The following is a 14,969-nucleotide window of genomic DNA, read 5'->3' on the forward strand; positions in this document are numbered from 1 at the left end:
TGTCGAAAGTCCGTCGCAAAGTCCGTCGGACCAGTCCGGTCGAAAAGTCCGCCCATGTGTACGCGGCATAAGCAGTATAGCCTGGTTCAGGACTCGCCCCTGACCTATCATTGAACAAGTATTTGAGGATAGCAAAAAACAGTTCTCCAAGATATTTCCACAAACATTCCTCACAACGCTCTCTAAGTGCCCTTGTTGTAGTACCCCATAAGGTAGACATACATTATTTAGGTAGTATATTCCATCAAAGGTGCTTTGCAGGACAAGATTCTATTATTGCCGGTTAATCTATAATTTGGTAGCAATAATCCATAACTGGCAGTAAATCAGTGACTGGCAGCATGGGTTCCTATAAGTCCATAACTCTTGGACTCCCACAGTGGGTGGTAACCCAGAAGAGTGGCAGCTTACATCTTAGCAGTTCCCTAGTCAAATAACTCTTGACCTAGACTCAGTTCCATTTTTATATGTTTTGTCCAGCAGAGGGCAGTGCTCTTCAGAAAGGCCCAGGGAAACCTGGCCATCAGAGTTAACCCTTACCTACCAAAAGCACCACCTCTGCTGGGCAACATACAAAGCAATAATATACTTAATCCCAAAAGTACTGAACATAACCAGCACAGAAATACCCCAGTCAGCACCTGCTTAGAGACAAACCCCAGATTAGATCAGGGACTAGGAGGAGTACTTCAGTTTAGACCTCACCCTAAATATCTGGCATATGGAGCCAGAACACAGCGGCTCCTGCTCTGGTTCCGTGACATCACCATCCTTCATACAATACATGCATCATGTTGGTCATTGTGTTACCTGCCCGGCAGTGGGACAATCTGGCCACACAATCAGCTGCCAGCGCCTGCGTCTTGTTAGATTGCGATTTCTCCAGCAGCCCAATCAGGGTCTGAATTCCCACCGCGCAGGTATACGATGGATCTTTATCGGGAATAATTGGAGCCAAGACCACCAGCTGCAGGAAAACAGACGTCATTTATAAAGGTAGAGAGGAAATCAGAGATGTTTAATACAAAGAGGGGACATTATTCCCTATAATACTAGAACTTCACAAAGCCTTTGTGTGATGTCATCATTATACTACATGACTTCATCCTTCACTAAGGGGGTCTGCAATCCATCAGGGGAGTGTCCCCAAGAGTGACATCATGGCTCTCCACTCTTTTTATATAATGGATTTCACGAATTAAATCAAACTGTTGATATTAGGGTTGTCCCGATACCGATACTAGTATCGGTATCGGCACCGATACCGAGCATTTGCCCAAGTACTTGTACTCGGGCAAATGCTCCCGATGCCTCCCCCGATACCTTGACTGTCAGCTGTGATCGGCGTGTGGGGGAGTTACAAGATTCTCCCCCAGCGGCTTTCACCAGCTTTAGTGACAGACAGCGGTGATCGCTCACAGCTGACTGTCACTGCATCCTCCTCCGTGCCCCCTCCTTTCCTCTGTCCTTCTCAGCTGTCCCCTCCGTTCTGCTCTTATCTGTCCTTATCTGTCCCTCTCCGCTGTCCCCTCGTTCTGCTCTTATCTGTTCCCTCCGTTCTCCCCTTCAGTTCCTCCGTCCTCCCCCTCCTTCCTTTGTGAATGGATAGAGTCAGCTGACTCTGTCCATTCACATAACTGAAACATTGTAATCTTCTGTGATTACGATGTGTCAGTTTATGAATGGAGAGGAGCCGCTGTCTTCTCTCCATTCATTGTCAGTGCAGCTGACGCTGCAGAGAAAGGGACTGGGGAATCTCTATCCTCTGTCTCTTTCTCTGTCTCAAGGGGGAGATATCAGAGGTCTGTTAAGACCCCTGATATCTCACCAAAGCCCCCCAAAAGGGCTGATTAAAAAAAAAAAAAAAAAACAATAAAGAATAAAAGAAATATTATTGTAAAAAATAAAAATTGTAAAAAAAAAAAAAAATAACACACACATACAACGTTCACCCCCTCCCCCCCCCAAAAAAAAGCAAGCACTGTTAAAAAAAAAAAATGAAAAAAAAAACACTGTCACGTGACATTAAAAAAAAAGTATCGGTAATCGGTATCGGCGAGTACTTGAAAAAAAGTATCGGTACTTGTACTCGGTCCTAAAAAAGTGGTATCGGGACAACCCTAGTTGATATCTTTTCTACACCAATGGTAGGATACTGTATATAGCTCTGGGTACGTTAAGTCATATATTTAAAGCTGGCCATTCATTGTGCAATCTGATTGAACAATCTTCTTTAGATCAACTAGAGATATGCGACAGGAAAATGTGTTTAGTTTAGTTCCAGATTTGTTAGTTAAGATAATAATTTTGTCATATTCGTTATGTTAGAATGATTTGTTTCATAAAATTCAGATTGGTTTCAATAAAATTCAGTATTTTCAAATCGATTGGAAATTAGAATTTTGAAATTTGAAATTAGAATTGGTGAAGATGGTTATACTGGTTCTATTTTATTCTATCCTTTTATATTATAATCTATTCTATTTTTTTCTATCTATTTTTTTTTCTATTCTATTCTTTTATATTCTATTCTGTTCTATTTTTTTCTATTCTTTCCTTTTCTATTCTATTCTATTTTATTCAATTCCATTCCATTCTGTTTCTTTCTATTCAACTCTTTTTTTTCTATTCTTTTATTTTCTATTTTATTCAGTTCTGTTCTATTCCATTCTATTCAGCAGCCTAAGTAGGAATCATTATCTTATTTCAGTTTTATACCTTACTGCATTTATTGCAATATGTTTTGAATTCATTTTCAAATTCAAATTCATTTTCAAATTCAAATAATTGGTTTCAGCATAATCTATTTTGGATTTCTTTAAATTTGTTACTATTGTGATTTGGAAATTCAGTTACATCTGAATCTATGGATAACACAAAAGTTGTCCAAGTTTTGATTCGTAACTAAACTAATTGCACATGTCTAAGATCAACCAACAAGTACCCTACCAGACTAAATACAAAGTTACTGGATTGTTGAGGTAGGTTCCTACCACATATATTTGGTAGATCTAAAGTGAATAGGAATTACACATTCAGATTACAAGTTATATGGCAGCCTGTGTCAATGGGCTTTGGGCTTGTGTGGAAGGGTAAGGCAGTGTGCTTTAAAGGGCATTTGACATCAGTTTAAGAATTCAGAATTCATTAACAGGTGCCATTGACCTTCTTCTGACTTCCAAAGGGTTTTGCAGTTCCATAGACTTGCATTTCGGGAGAAGCTTTGATGAGAACAAAAGCCCATTGACAAGGGGCCTGGCATTATTTGTATGTGGCAGTAGGTGAAGGTTGGTATTCCAGGTGGTGAGGATGGAGGACAAATTGGTATTTTTACATATTGGCACTTAACGCTGACACCACTGAGGTGATCCATGATTAGATTTTTGTGGTGAGGGTTGTACAGACATTTGGGGGTCACATCAAACAATAATATGTTCTTATGGAGAGGAACATTTATGATGACCCCCAGAACTGGCTTATTTGTGCGAAAACAACAGCAACTGGCCAAGAAAAATCCACCCCAGCCAGCCAACATTTGAGAAGGCTCAGCGAGAGGTGTTGAGAAAGCTCAGACATACAAATGTTCCTCAGTCTCACCATAAATGATCAATGCATGTTCTCTGCTGTCTGTAGATACCCGCAAGTCTGCTTTTTTTCAATCATTTAACCTCAGAGGGACCCTTAAAATAATTTTAAGGTCTCCAGGAACCCCTGCTAAGACTAGTCAATTAGGAGTCATTGAAAATGTCCCTTACATTGGTGAGTATTGAAATGAATGTTCCAACTAAAAGCGGCGGTCAGATCGCTACCCCTGCAGTCTTACTAATAACTTTGCCAAGACCTGGAACTAAGTAGACACTATCAGATGGGAGGTCAATTAGCAACAGCTCAAGGAACCAGTAGCAACCATTCTTGAGGAATGTTTGGGTTCAACGGATCCCTGATTGAGAATGGCTGCTCTAAATCTACATTTGGCATCCTGAGTAAGTTCTGAGCATAGAACTTATCTCTAGATAAAAATGTAGAATATAGATCTGAAAACTCGTTCTGCTGAATAAGTCACTTTTTATTTCATTGAGTAGAGTGTACAAATAGCTGTGGCTTAAGCGTTTCGGCAACCAGCCTTGATCATCATAGCCATGGCTAAGATCAGTGGCGGCCCGTCCATAGGGGGCGCCTGGGCGCCGCCCCCCCCCCTCCAGGCAGCAAAAAAAAAAAAAGTCAAAAAAAAAAAAAAAAAAATTTTTTTAATACTGGCCCTTTAAAAAAAAAAAAAAAGGAAAAAAAAGGTCCTTAAGTGCACTGTGTTCGGACGCCGGATACAGTGCGACGCCGGACACAGTGCACTTATAGGAAGCGCCACGTCTATGCAATCACGAGATTGCAGACGTGGCGCTGCATTTGCGGGCGTTTAGCCCGCCTTGGGGCGTTTTCTGAAGCGCCAAGTAGCTTCCGCTCGGCCATAGCAATACATACTACAGGCGCCGGGCGGAAGCTACTTGGCACTTCAGATTTGATTGACATCTGCCCTGAGGCAGATGTCACTTCCTGGTTCTCTCTCTCTCATTGCGCCCGAGAGAGGAAGCAGGAAGAATGCTGCTGCCAGTGTGAGGAGGAGGACACCGCAGGAGACTGAAGGTAAGTACCGCTGTGTGGAGAATCGGGGGGACACCTGCTGTGGGGGGCTCTGATGGGGACAACTGCTGTGGGGGGTTCTGATGGGGACACCCTGCTGTGGGGGGCTCTGATGGGGACACCTGCTGTTGGGGGACTCTGATGGGAGACACCTGCTGTGGGGGGCTTTGATGGGGGACACCTGCTGTGGGGGGCTTTGATGGGGGACACCTGCTGTGGGGGGACTCTGATGGGGAGACACCTGCTGTGGGGGGCTCTGATGGGAGACACCTGCTGTGGGGGGGACTCTGATGGGGGACACCTGCTGTGGGGGACTCTGATGGGGACACCTGCTGTGGGGGGGACTCTGATGGGGACACCTGCTGTGGGGGACTCTGATGGGGGACACCTGCTGTGGGGGGGACTCTGATGGGGGACACCTGCTGTGGGGGGGACTCTGATGGGGGACACCTGCTGTGGGGGGGACTCTGATGGGGGACACCTGCTGTGGGGGGGCTCTGGTGGGAGACACCTGCTGTGGGGGGCTTTGATGGGGGACACCTGCTGTGGGGGGGACTCTGATGGGGGACACCTGCTGTGGGGGGACTCTGATGGGGGACACCTGCTGTGGGGGGGACTCTGATGGGGGACACCTGCTGTGGGGGGGACTCTGATGGGGGACACCTGCTGTGGGGGGGACTCTGATGGGGGACTCTGATGGGGGACACCTGCTGTGGGGGGGGACTCTGATGGGGGACACCTGCTGTGGGGGGGACTCTGATGGGGGACACCTGCTGTGGGGGGACTCTGATGGGGGACACCTGCTGTGGGGGGGACTCTGATGGGGGACACCTGCTGTGGGGGGGACTCTGATGGGGGACACCTGCTGTGGGGGGGACTCTGATGGGGGACACCTGCTGTGGGGGGGACTCTGATGGGGGACACCTGCTGTGGGGGGGGGCTCTGATGGGAGACACCTGCTGTGGGGGGGACTCTGATGGGGGACACCTGCTGTGGGGGGGACTCTGATGGGAGACACCTGCTGTGGGGGGGACTCTGATGGGAGACACCTGCTGTGGGGGGGACTCTGATGGGAGACACCTGCTGTGGGGGGGACTCTGATGGGAGACACCTGCTGTGGGGGGGACTCTGATGGGGGACACCTGCTGTGGGGGGGACTCTGATGGGGGACACCTGCTGTGGGGGGGACTCTGATGGGGGACACCTGCTGTGGGGGGGGCTCTGATGGGAGACACCTGCTGTGGGGGGGACTCTGATGGGGGACACCTGCTGTGGGGGACTCCTGCTGTGGGGGACTCTGATGGGGGACACCTGCTGTGGGGGACTCCTGCTGTGGGGGGCTCTGATGGGAGACACCTGCTGTGGGGGGCTTTGATGGGGGACACCTGCTGTGGGGGGGACTCTGATGGGGGACACCTGCTGTGGGGGGGACTCTGATGGGGGACACCTGCTGTGGGGGACTCCTGCTGTGGGGGGCTCTGATGGGAGACACCTGCTGTGGGGGGCTTTGATGGGGGACACCTGCTGTGGGGGTCTCTGGTGGGGGGCTCTGATGGGGGACTCTGATGGGGGACACCTGCTGTGGGGGGACTCTGATGGAGACACCCTGCTGTTGGGGGCTCTGATGGGGGACACCTGCTGTGGGGGGCTCTGATGGGGGACTCTGATGGGGGACTCTGATGGAGACACCCTGCTGTTGGGGGCTCTGATGGGGACACCTGCTGTGGGAGGACCCTGATGGGGACACCTGCTGTGGGGGGGCTCTGATGGGGGACACCTGCTGTGGGGGGCTCTGATGGGTGACTCCTGTTTTGGGGGGACTCTGATGGGGACACCTGCTGTGGGGGGCTCCTGCTGTGGGGGGCTCTGATGGGGGACACCTGCTGTGGGGGGACTCTGATGGGGGACACCTGCTGTGGGGGGACTCTAATGGGGGACACCTGCTGTGGGGGGCTCTGATGGGGGACACCTGCTGTGGGGGGCTCTGGTGGGGGGCTCTGATGGGGGACACCTGCTGTGGGGGGCTCTGATGGGCGAATCCTGTTTTGGGGGGACTCTGATGGGGACACCTGCTGTGGGGGGACTCTGAGACACCTGCTGTGGGGGGCTCTGATGGGGGACACCTGCTGTGGGGGGACTCTGATGGGGGACACCTGCTGTGGGGGGCTTTGATAGGGGACACCTGCTGTGGGGGGCTCTGATGGGGGACACCTGCTGTGGGGGGCTTTGATGGGGGACACCTGCTGTGGGGGGCTCTGGTGGGGAGCTCTGATGGAGACACCTGCTGTGGGGGGACTCTGATGGGGACACCTGCTGTGGGGGGACTCTGATGGGGACACCTGCTGTGGGGGGACTCTGATGGGGACACCTGCTGTGGGGGGACTCTGATGGGGACACCTGCTGTGGGGGGACTCTGATGGGAACACCTGCGGTGGGGGGGCTCTGATGGGGACACATGCTGTGGGGGGACACTGATGGCAACTCTGATGTAAGGGGACAGAGGCTGCATTTGATGTGACACAGGCTGCATGTAAGAAGGGACTGCTGGGGACACCTGATGGCATCTGGTGACAGGCGACGTGGCTAGTGACACACTCGGGGCTCCCACTGATTCTGCATTATGGTGAGTTGAACGATTTCATTTTATATTACAATGTAATAATAGTAATAATGAGCTTCAATCATCCTGACACCATAACAACCATGGTGCCGGGATGATTGAAGCGCTAACACCAGGTGTTTGGAGTATCTTTATCTGCTGATTGTTAAACTTTGTAGAATACACATTTCTTTTGTTGTGTAGGCTCTAGGCCTGCTGTCCCTCTCTCCCTCGCCCTCTCCCTCCATCCCTCGTTCATCTCAGACGCTGACCACACCACCTTAGAGCCACGCCCACTATTTCACTGAAACCACGCCCATTTCCATCAAGTGGGAGGGGTCAAAAAGGAAGGGCGGGGTCTGGCGCCCCCCCCCATCCTAAAACTTCACCAGCCGCCACTGGCTAAGATTAGACCTTGTTGCCAAAACGCATAAGCCACTGCTATTTGTATACTCCACCCGATGAAATAAAGTAACTTATTCGGAAGTACGAGTTTCCGGCTCTATATTCTACATTTTTGCATTTTGGGGTGGAAAGACACTTTGAGTAGGAGCACCGTCAGTCCGCCTCCGTGGGAAAAATTATCTGGGCGTTGCATCTCTCTCTCTTCATGGTCTTCTCTGGATATTCTAGGAATTTCTCTGGCCACCAGAACAGAACAATATAAGAATTCCAAGGAATAGCCAGCGGAAAAGGCAACAAATGACAGCAAATGAGGGATGGAATTGTGATGTATATGATCTCTGCTATATTGTGTCCGGTATTACAAGGATCAGAATTACTTGGTTATACACCATCCAATATACAGTTTACACCAATCTATCTAATATAAACGGAATTATTCATACACTTCATACCTGGAAGGCTGTGCTGGCTCCTCGATTCTCATCGTCTGTTTCCAGGAAGGGGCTGAAGTCATCCCAGGTCACCCCTCCACTCTGGACAATCTCCTTCTGCTGGCCGGGGCTGTTGAAGGCGAAGGTGGCGATGGCCGCTCCGGCAGTTAAGCGAACCTCATCATTGGGTGAGTGCAGAAGACGGAGAATATGGCTGTAACTGAACCCCGAGGACTTACTGATGAGTTCCAGGTTTTCCGGATTTCCTGGTCATTGCAAAAAGGATTTACTATAATAAAGACTGAAGATGGCGGAGCATTTAATAAGGTTGACTACAGAGGGGTGAAACATTTACCAAGACTAACCACAGAGGGTGAAATATTCACTATGGTTAAGGATGCGGCGGCCGGCTTCCCGCTCCTTTAACCATTAGCCATTTTTCACACAGAATTCGGATCAGTCGATACATTTTCGACCAATTCTAATTCAAAGCGTTCTGAAAATTTGGAATTTGTTAGAAAAACAAATAAACAAAACAAATTTTAACTAAATTCATTACTATTGTCATTCGATACATCCGAATCTCCAAATAACCAAAAATTGTAATTCGGACCGAAAAGAATTGCACATGTCTAATGCAAAAACTTTATCCTAAAAAGGAACAAAACCATTTGCTATAATTGCTTATAAATTGTACGCTGAAGTTTGGCTTCTTTTTCTTAGTGCATTTAAATCTGCTAATACATTAACCCCCTCCCCCCCATACTGACAATGCTGCTCTCTGCTCTACCTCCTGTGCTCATTCTTCCAGAGTTGTGTCTCACTAATACAGGAGGCGTGTTACTGGCCGGATCACCAGGTGAAAACAGAAGGGGAGGGAGCCAAAGAAAAAAAAAACAAATGCAGCCACCACATCTAATGACTGGTAAGCTGCAATATATTACATTTTTGGTTTTGGGTTTAATACGACTGTAAGCCCGGCGTGCATGAGGACAATCGGTAAAGTACAAACATTATTCTGGTATGGATATGTAGTAAGCAAATAATCCCCCCCCCCCCATACCTGTACAATATAAGATATAAGAGGATACATGCAGCATGTCACAATGTATAGAAGTAACTGTATACAACGACAGAACAATATATAACAAAGACTGACACAACACTAATTCCCATATACAGTATAGCTAGAATAAATAATCCCAGAAATAAAAGATTTGTTGTGATTGATTGCAGAGATTTTCCACCTCTCTATACTCTCCTAGAAGGATAAGGTATACGTTCTGTCATCTATACATTTATTTTATGTTGAATAAACACTCCGCCCGTCTCGCACCGTCCGGCAGGCATGTGAGCACTTGTCCATCCCGGCGGATATCAATCAAACTCTATGGCAGATCTATAACCAGCAATTCACGCTTTGATACACAGTGCCCGTCACTGCGACAACCGATGACATGAAGGTAAATATTTCCCCAACATTTATAGCCAGGCACTGAGACGTGAAAAGATCAAATACACTCGGGTCAGTCCGTACAACAAACATCTGAGATAGCGGCCAACATTTACAATACACATAAAAGGTCTACAAATCAAAGATATCAGAGATACACTATATTACCAAAAGTATTGGGACGCCTGCCTTTACACGCACATGAACTTTCATGGCATCCCAGTCTTAGGCCCCCATACACATTATTAGATTTTCTTCAGATTTACCAAAACCATATAATATGAGGTCAAACCTTAAGAGTTTCAATTTTTATGCAGTCAGGCAGGCCCTTGCACTACATGATTTTGGTAAATCTGAAGACAAAAGTCTGCAGAAAATCAAATAGTGTGTACGGGGCTTTAGTCCGTAGGGTTCAATTTTGAGTTGGCCCACCCTTTTCAAAAATTTCAATGCATTAGAGTCAATAAGGGAGATAGAGGTGTTTTTGGTCTTTACAGCAGAACTGTAGGCAAATTTTTTTTTTTCATTTTGAATAGGAAGGGTTATAGCATTTCTTTAACTATTTTTATTTAATTAATTTGACTTTATTTTCACTTTTTTTAATTTAACTTTGTGATAGTTTTGGGCAGTGACAGATGCTCCTTATGGAGACATTGCGGTCTATTAGACCCCTGATGCCTCCCTTGCCCTTCAAAGCATTTGATTAACCACTTAAGGACTGCCCCGCCCACAATGTACTGCGGATGGCCGGACATGCAGGCAAAGCACCATACTGGTACATCATTGCCTGCTTCCGCATGGCACTCACTGTGATTGTACACAGTGGGAGTCTGTCAGCAGGTCCCAGCCAATGATTCATGGCCAGGACCTGCTGATCGGCTATGTACAATCAACACAGAGGGAACAATCTTTCTGTTTCTTATCCCTGCTAAGCAGGGATAACAAACAAAAAAAATATATATTTTTTTTTAAACAAAGAGATCTTTACTAAAAATTAGCACACATTACACACATCAAAACATAGTTATGCACACATTTAACACCTTGATCGCTCTAGATGTTAACCCCTTCCCAGCCAGTATTAGTACTGTATTAGTGTCACTGGTGATGTCAGTGGCAGTTAGTCAGGTCCCCCCATCCTCGGTTAGTGTCAGATTGTCCGCTGCAGTATCACAGTCCCATTATAAGTCCCTGATCACCACCATTAGTTGTATAATAATAAATAAATAAAAATGCCGGTATACTGTTTAAACCATAGTTTGAAGACGTTATGACTTTCATGAAAACCAATTAATATACGCTTATTGGGATTTTTTTTATTGGATATGTTTTATAGCAGAAAGTAAAAATTATTGTTATTTGGTATTTGGTATAACCCCTGGCTGCCCAACCTATATATTTATATATACACTGGGCAGCAAGTGGGTAAAAGTTGCAATGGGATCCGAATGGCTCTTGAGGTTTATTTGTGTTTTTTTTTTTGCTTTATTTTTTTTGCTCCCTTGTACCAGTTAAAATGATGCTGTAATCTGGAGCTCTCCTCGCAGTGACACCAGATGCACCCAGTCTTCTAAATTGAATGGCGGCCAGCATCATGTGACCCACTTCCTCTGAACCCAAAGTGTCATGGACCCGCCACCTGGCTCTGCAATATCCCATAGCCTGGCTTTAGAGTACATCTGGACTGAGTGGTGCTCACAGGTCGGGGGGCCGGGACAAGGGGTGGGCAAGAGGGGCGGCTGCCCTGGGCACTGTGGTATCATGTGAGGTTCAGGGGCATCACAAGGAGATTAGGGGGAGGGGATTTGTGTTGGGAGGGGAAATTTGGGGGGGCGGAGGAGAGGAAATTTGGGGGTGTGTGCTAGGAGTGGTGGGTTATTTGAGGTAATTTGTGTTGGGAGGAGAGATGGGGGAAGAGGATTTGTGCTAGGGTGGGGGATGTGCTACAAAAGGTAATATGGTGGGGGGGGGGGATTTGTGCTAGGAGAGGAATTTTTTTTAGGAGAGGGACCTGTGCTAGTAGGGATGATTGAGGGGCATTTGTGCTAGAAGGGGACATTTGGAGGAGGGGAATTTGTGCTGGAAGGGGGGATTTGGAGTGGGGGGGGGGGGGGTTGTGCTTGGAGGGGAAATTTGAGGGGTAGAGGATTTGTGCTAGGAAATAGGATTTTTTTTTTGGAGTGGGGGGGGGGGGGATTGTGCTGGGAGCATATGTGAAATGAGAGGATTTGAGCTAAGCATGCAGATTAGCGCCCACAATTTTTTTTGGGGGGGGGGGGATTTTTGCTGACACGTAATGCAATTTGGTATGTTCAACCTGGGCTCTAGATAGATAGGATGGGCCACCACCGCCATGACACAAGAGGAAGGACCTGTGATGTCATCAGACCAGCCTGTAGACTGCAGGTAAAAAGGTATCTATGTAGGGTTGGAGCTCAGAGTTGAAGTTCCACTTTGAAATGTTTAATTTTCTGTTTTTTCTCTCTTCTTTCTTTCAAAAAAGTCAAATAACAAAATACATGAAAAATAACTTTAAAGACAAAGAGGCTTATTTTGCCGACCCACCTAGAACAGAGGCCGCTATAGCGAGAGAAGCTTCCACCTGAACCCGCTCGGAGTCGCAGTGCCGCATTAATGCGATGAGAAATTTCAGTCCGCTGGAGCCGGCCACGGCACATTGGTTCTTGACATGTGGAACAAAACCTGAACAACACAAGATAGTAGGTGATGGAGAGGAACTGCCGGAGATAAAATCAGTGAATGTCAGTTAAAAGACTGCAACTGTGTCTAAAGAAGAAATCTGACTCTGCTTTCCTTAAAATGGACCTGTCATCAACAAAACACAGCAAAATATCAATTCCTCTATCGATTTATAAACTGATGCTTTATATCCTGAACCACTTCAGCCCCGGACCATTTGGCTGGCCAAAGACCAGAGCACTTTTTGCGATTCAGCACTGCATCGCTTTAACTGAGCTTTCTTTTGGTGATATTTGATCACCTCTGCGGTTTTTATTTTTTGCGCTATAAACAAAAAAATGACAATTTTGAAAAAAAAACGCATTATTTTTGAATTTTTGCTATAATAAATATCCCCAAAAAATATATAAAAAAACATTTTTTTCCCCTCAGTTTAGGCCAATACGTAGTCTTCTACATATTTTTGGTGAACAAAAAAACGCAACAAGCGTATATTGATAGGTTTGTGCAAAAGTTATAGCGTTTACAAAATAGGGGATAGTTTAATGGCATTTTTATTACTAGTAATGGCGGCGATCAGCGATTATTATTGTGACTGACATTATGGCAGACAGATCGGACACTTTTGGCGTGATTTTGGGACCATTCACATTTATACAGCGATCAGTGCAATTAAGAATGCATTGATTACTGTGTAAATGTGACTGGCAGTGAAGGGGTTAACCACTAGGTGGCGCTGTAGGGGTTAAGTGTGTCCTAGGGAGTGATTCTAACTGTGGAGGGGAGGGACTCTGTGTTTGACACGACACTGATCACTGCTCCCGATTACAGGGAGCTGCGATCAGTGTCCTGTCATTAGGTAGAACGGGGATATGCTTGTTTACATTAGCATTTCCCGTTCTTCCTCTCCGTGAGACAATCGCGGGTATCCCCGCGGACATAGAGTCCGCGGGACCCGCGATCCTGCTCACAGAGCTCCCGGCGGGCGTGCCTCTTAAAGGGCAACGTACAGGTATGTGATTCTGCCTGTACGTGCCCTTCTGCCGCAGTATATCTGTGTGAGGCGGTCGGGAAGCGGTTAAAGTGGACCTGCCATCAACAAAACACAGCAAAATATCAATTCCTCTATAGATTTATAAACTGATGCTTTATATCCTTAAGGTATAACAAAAGGCATTGAGGAGTGGAGAAGGGTTAGAATACTTGCCAGTTTTTATTGCGGTCTGTGCCCCTATTAGGGATATGCACCCTCTCTATCTGTCCTGTTTACCATTATCATTAAAAGTGAAAAATAATAGAGGTGAAATGTTTCTATGAGGACACTAGTTCTGGTGACCTGGTGGTCCTTGAAGAGTGCCTGTTCAGCTATGGGACAGGAAGTGAAGGGGAAATATCCATGGGACACGGATGCCAAAAAAAAAAAAAAAAAAGGGGACAGGGGTTATAACCCTCCCTTACTTAAAAAAAAAAAAAAGAAGACTTGCCCATAGTTCTACTTTAAATTATTTGTACTAAATCAAAAAATGTAATTTGCGGTGCATGCATGGCACTCAGTTTGCAAAGCACAATGACTGTATGGTTGCTGGTAGTATGTTTACAACTGACTAAACTATATGGCCTCTTCTTTGCTAGGAGAGAGGGATCACCTCTGCAGTTTTGTTTTTTTGTTTTTTGCAGTAAAAACAAAAGAAGACCAACAATTTTGAAAAAGAAAAAAAAAAAAAAACTATATTTTTTACTTTCTGCTATAAAACATATCCAATAATAAAAAAAAAAAATCTAATTTCTTCATCTATTTAGGCCAATGTGTATTCTGCTACATACAGTATTTTTGATAAAAAAAATCCTAATAAGCGTATATTGATTGGTTTGCTTGAAAGTTACGGCATCTACAAACTATGGGATATTTTTGTGTAATTTTTATTTATTTAATTATTTATTACTAGCAATGGTGGCGATCAGCGATTTTTAGAGGGACTGGGATATTGCGGCGGACAAATTGGACACGAACTGACACTTTTGATACTTTTTGGGGACCAGGTACATCAATTACGGTGATCAGTGCTAAAAAAAAAAAAAAAGCACTGTCACTGTACTAATGACACTGGCAGGGAAGGGGTTAACATCAGGGGCAATCAAAGGGTTAAGTGTGTTCCTAGGGGGTGCTTGCTAACTGTAGGGGGAGGTGCTTTGATCGGGGGGTGGGGGGGGGGACAGAGATCCATGTTTCTGCTTTCATTTTCCCCTCTGGCAGAATGGTGGTCTGCTGTGTTTACATAGGCAGACCGCCGTTCTGCCTTTCCTCAGAACGATCGGCGGGTTGGTGATTGGCTCCCCCTGTATCCAATCACAGCGGTAGCGGGTTGCCAGCGGCACACGCCCCAGACCCCATGCACAAAATCACGTACAGGTATGTGATTTCGCACAGGAGGGCTGCCATGCCGCAGTATATCTGCGTGGGGTGGTCCTTAACCACTTGCCGACCAGCGCACGCCGATGTACGTTGGCAGAATGGCACTGGCAGGCAAAAGGGCGTACCCGTACGTCCCCTTTAAGTAGCAGTGTCGCAAGCGTGTGCGCCGCCATGGTCACCGTGACTGCTGGTCCCGCGATCGTGTCACGGAGAGGAAGAACGGAGAGATGCTAATGTAAACAAAGCATTCCCCGTTCTGCCTAGTGACAGGACAGTGATCACTGTCCTGTGTGTTCAAGCCCAGCCCCCTCACAGTTAGAATCACTCCCTAGG

The 14,969-nt window shown here is 46.5% G+C and overlaps 1 protein-coding gene across 1 annotated transcript in view; it reads right to left on the minus strand.

Annotated features, from left to right (window-relative positions):
* Positions 1–14,969, minus strand: part of LOC141112691 (uncharacterized) — a 36,600-nt gene that overhangs the window by 8,145 nt on the left and 13,486 nt on the right. Inside the window, exons 5-7 of the mRNA XM_073605696.1 lie at positions 12,089–12,226; positions 8,092–8,336; positions 811–967 (exon numbers count right to left, since the gene is read on the minus strand). Coding sequence (XP_073461797.1) covers positions 811–967; positions 8,092–8,336; positions 12,089–12,226 — 540 coding nt within the window. The remainder of the gene's footprint in view (positions 1–810; positions 968–8,091; positions 8,337–12,088; positions 12,227–14,969) is intronic.

Source organism: Aquarana catesbeiana, linkage group LG11 (assembly GCF_042186555.1).
Source record: "Aquarana catesbeiana isolate 2022-GZ linkage group LG11, ASM4218655v1, whole genome shotgun sequence".
NCBI lineage: Eukaryota > Metazoa > Chordata > Amphibia > Anura > Ranidae > Aquarana > Aquarana catesbeiana.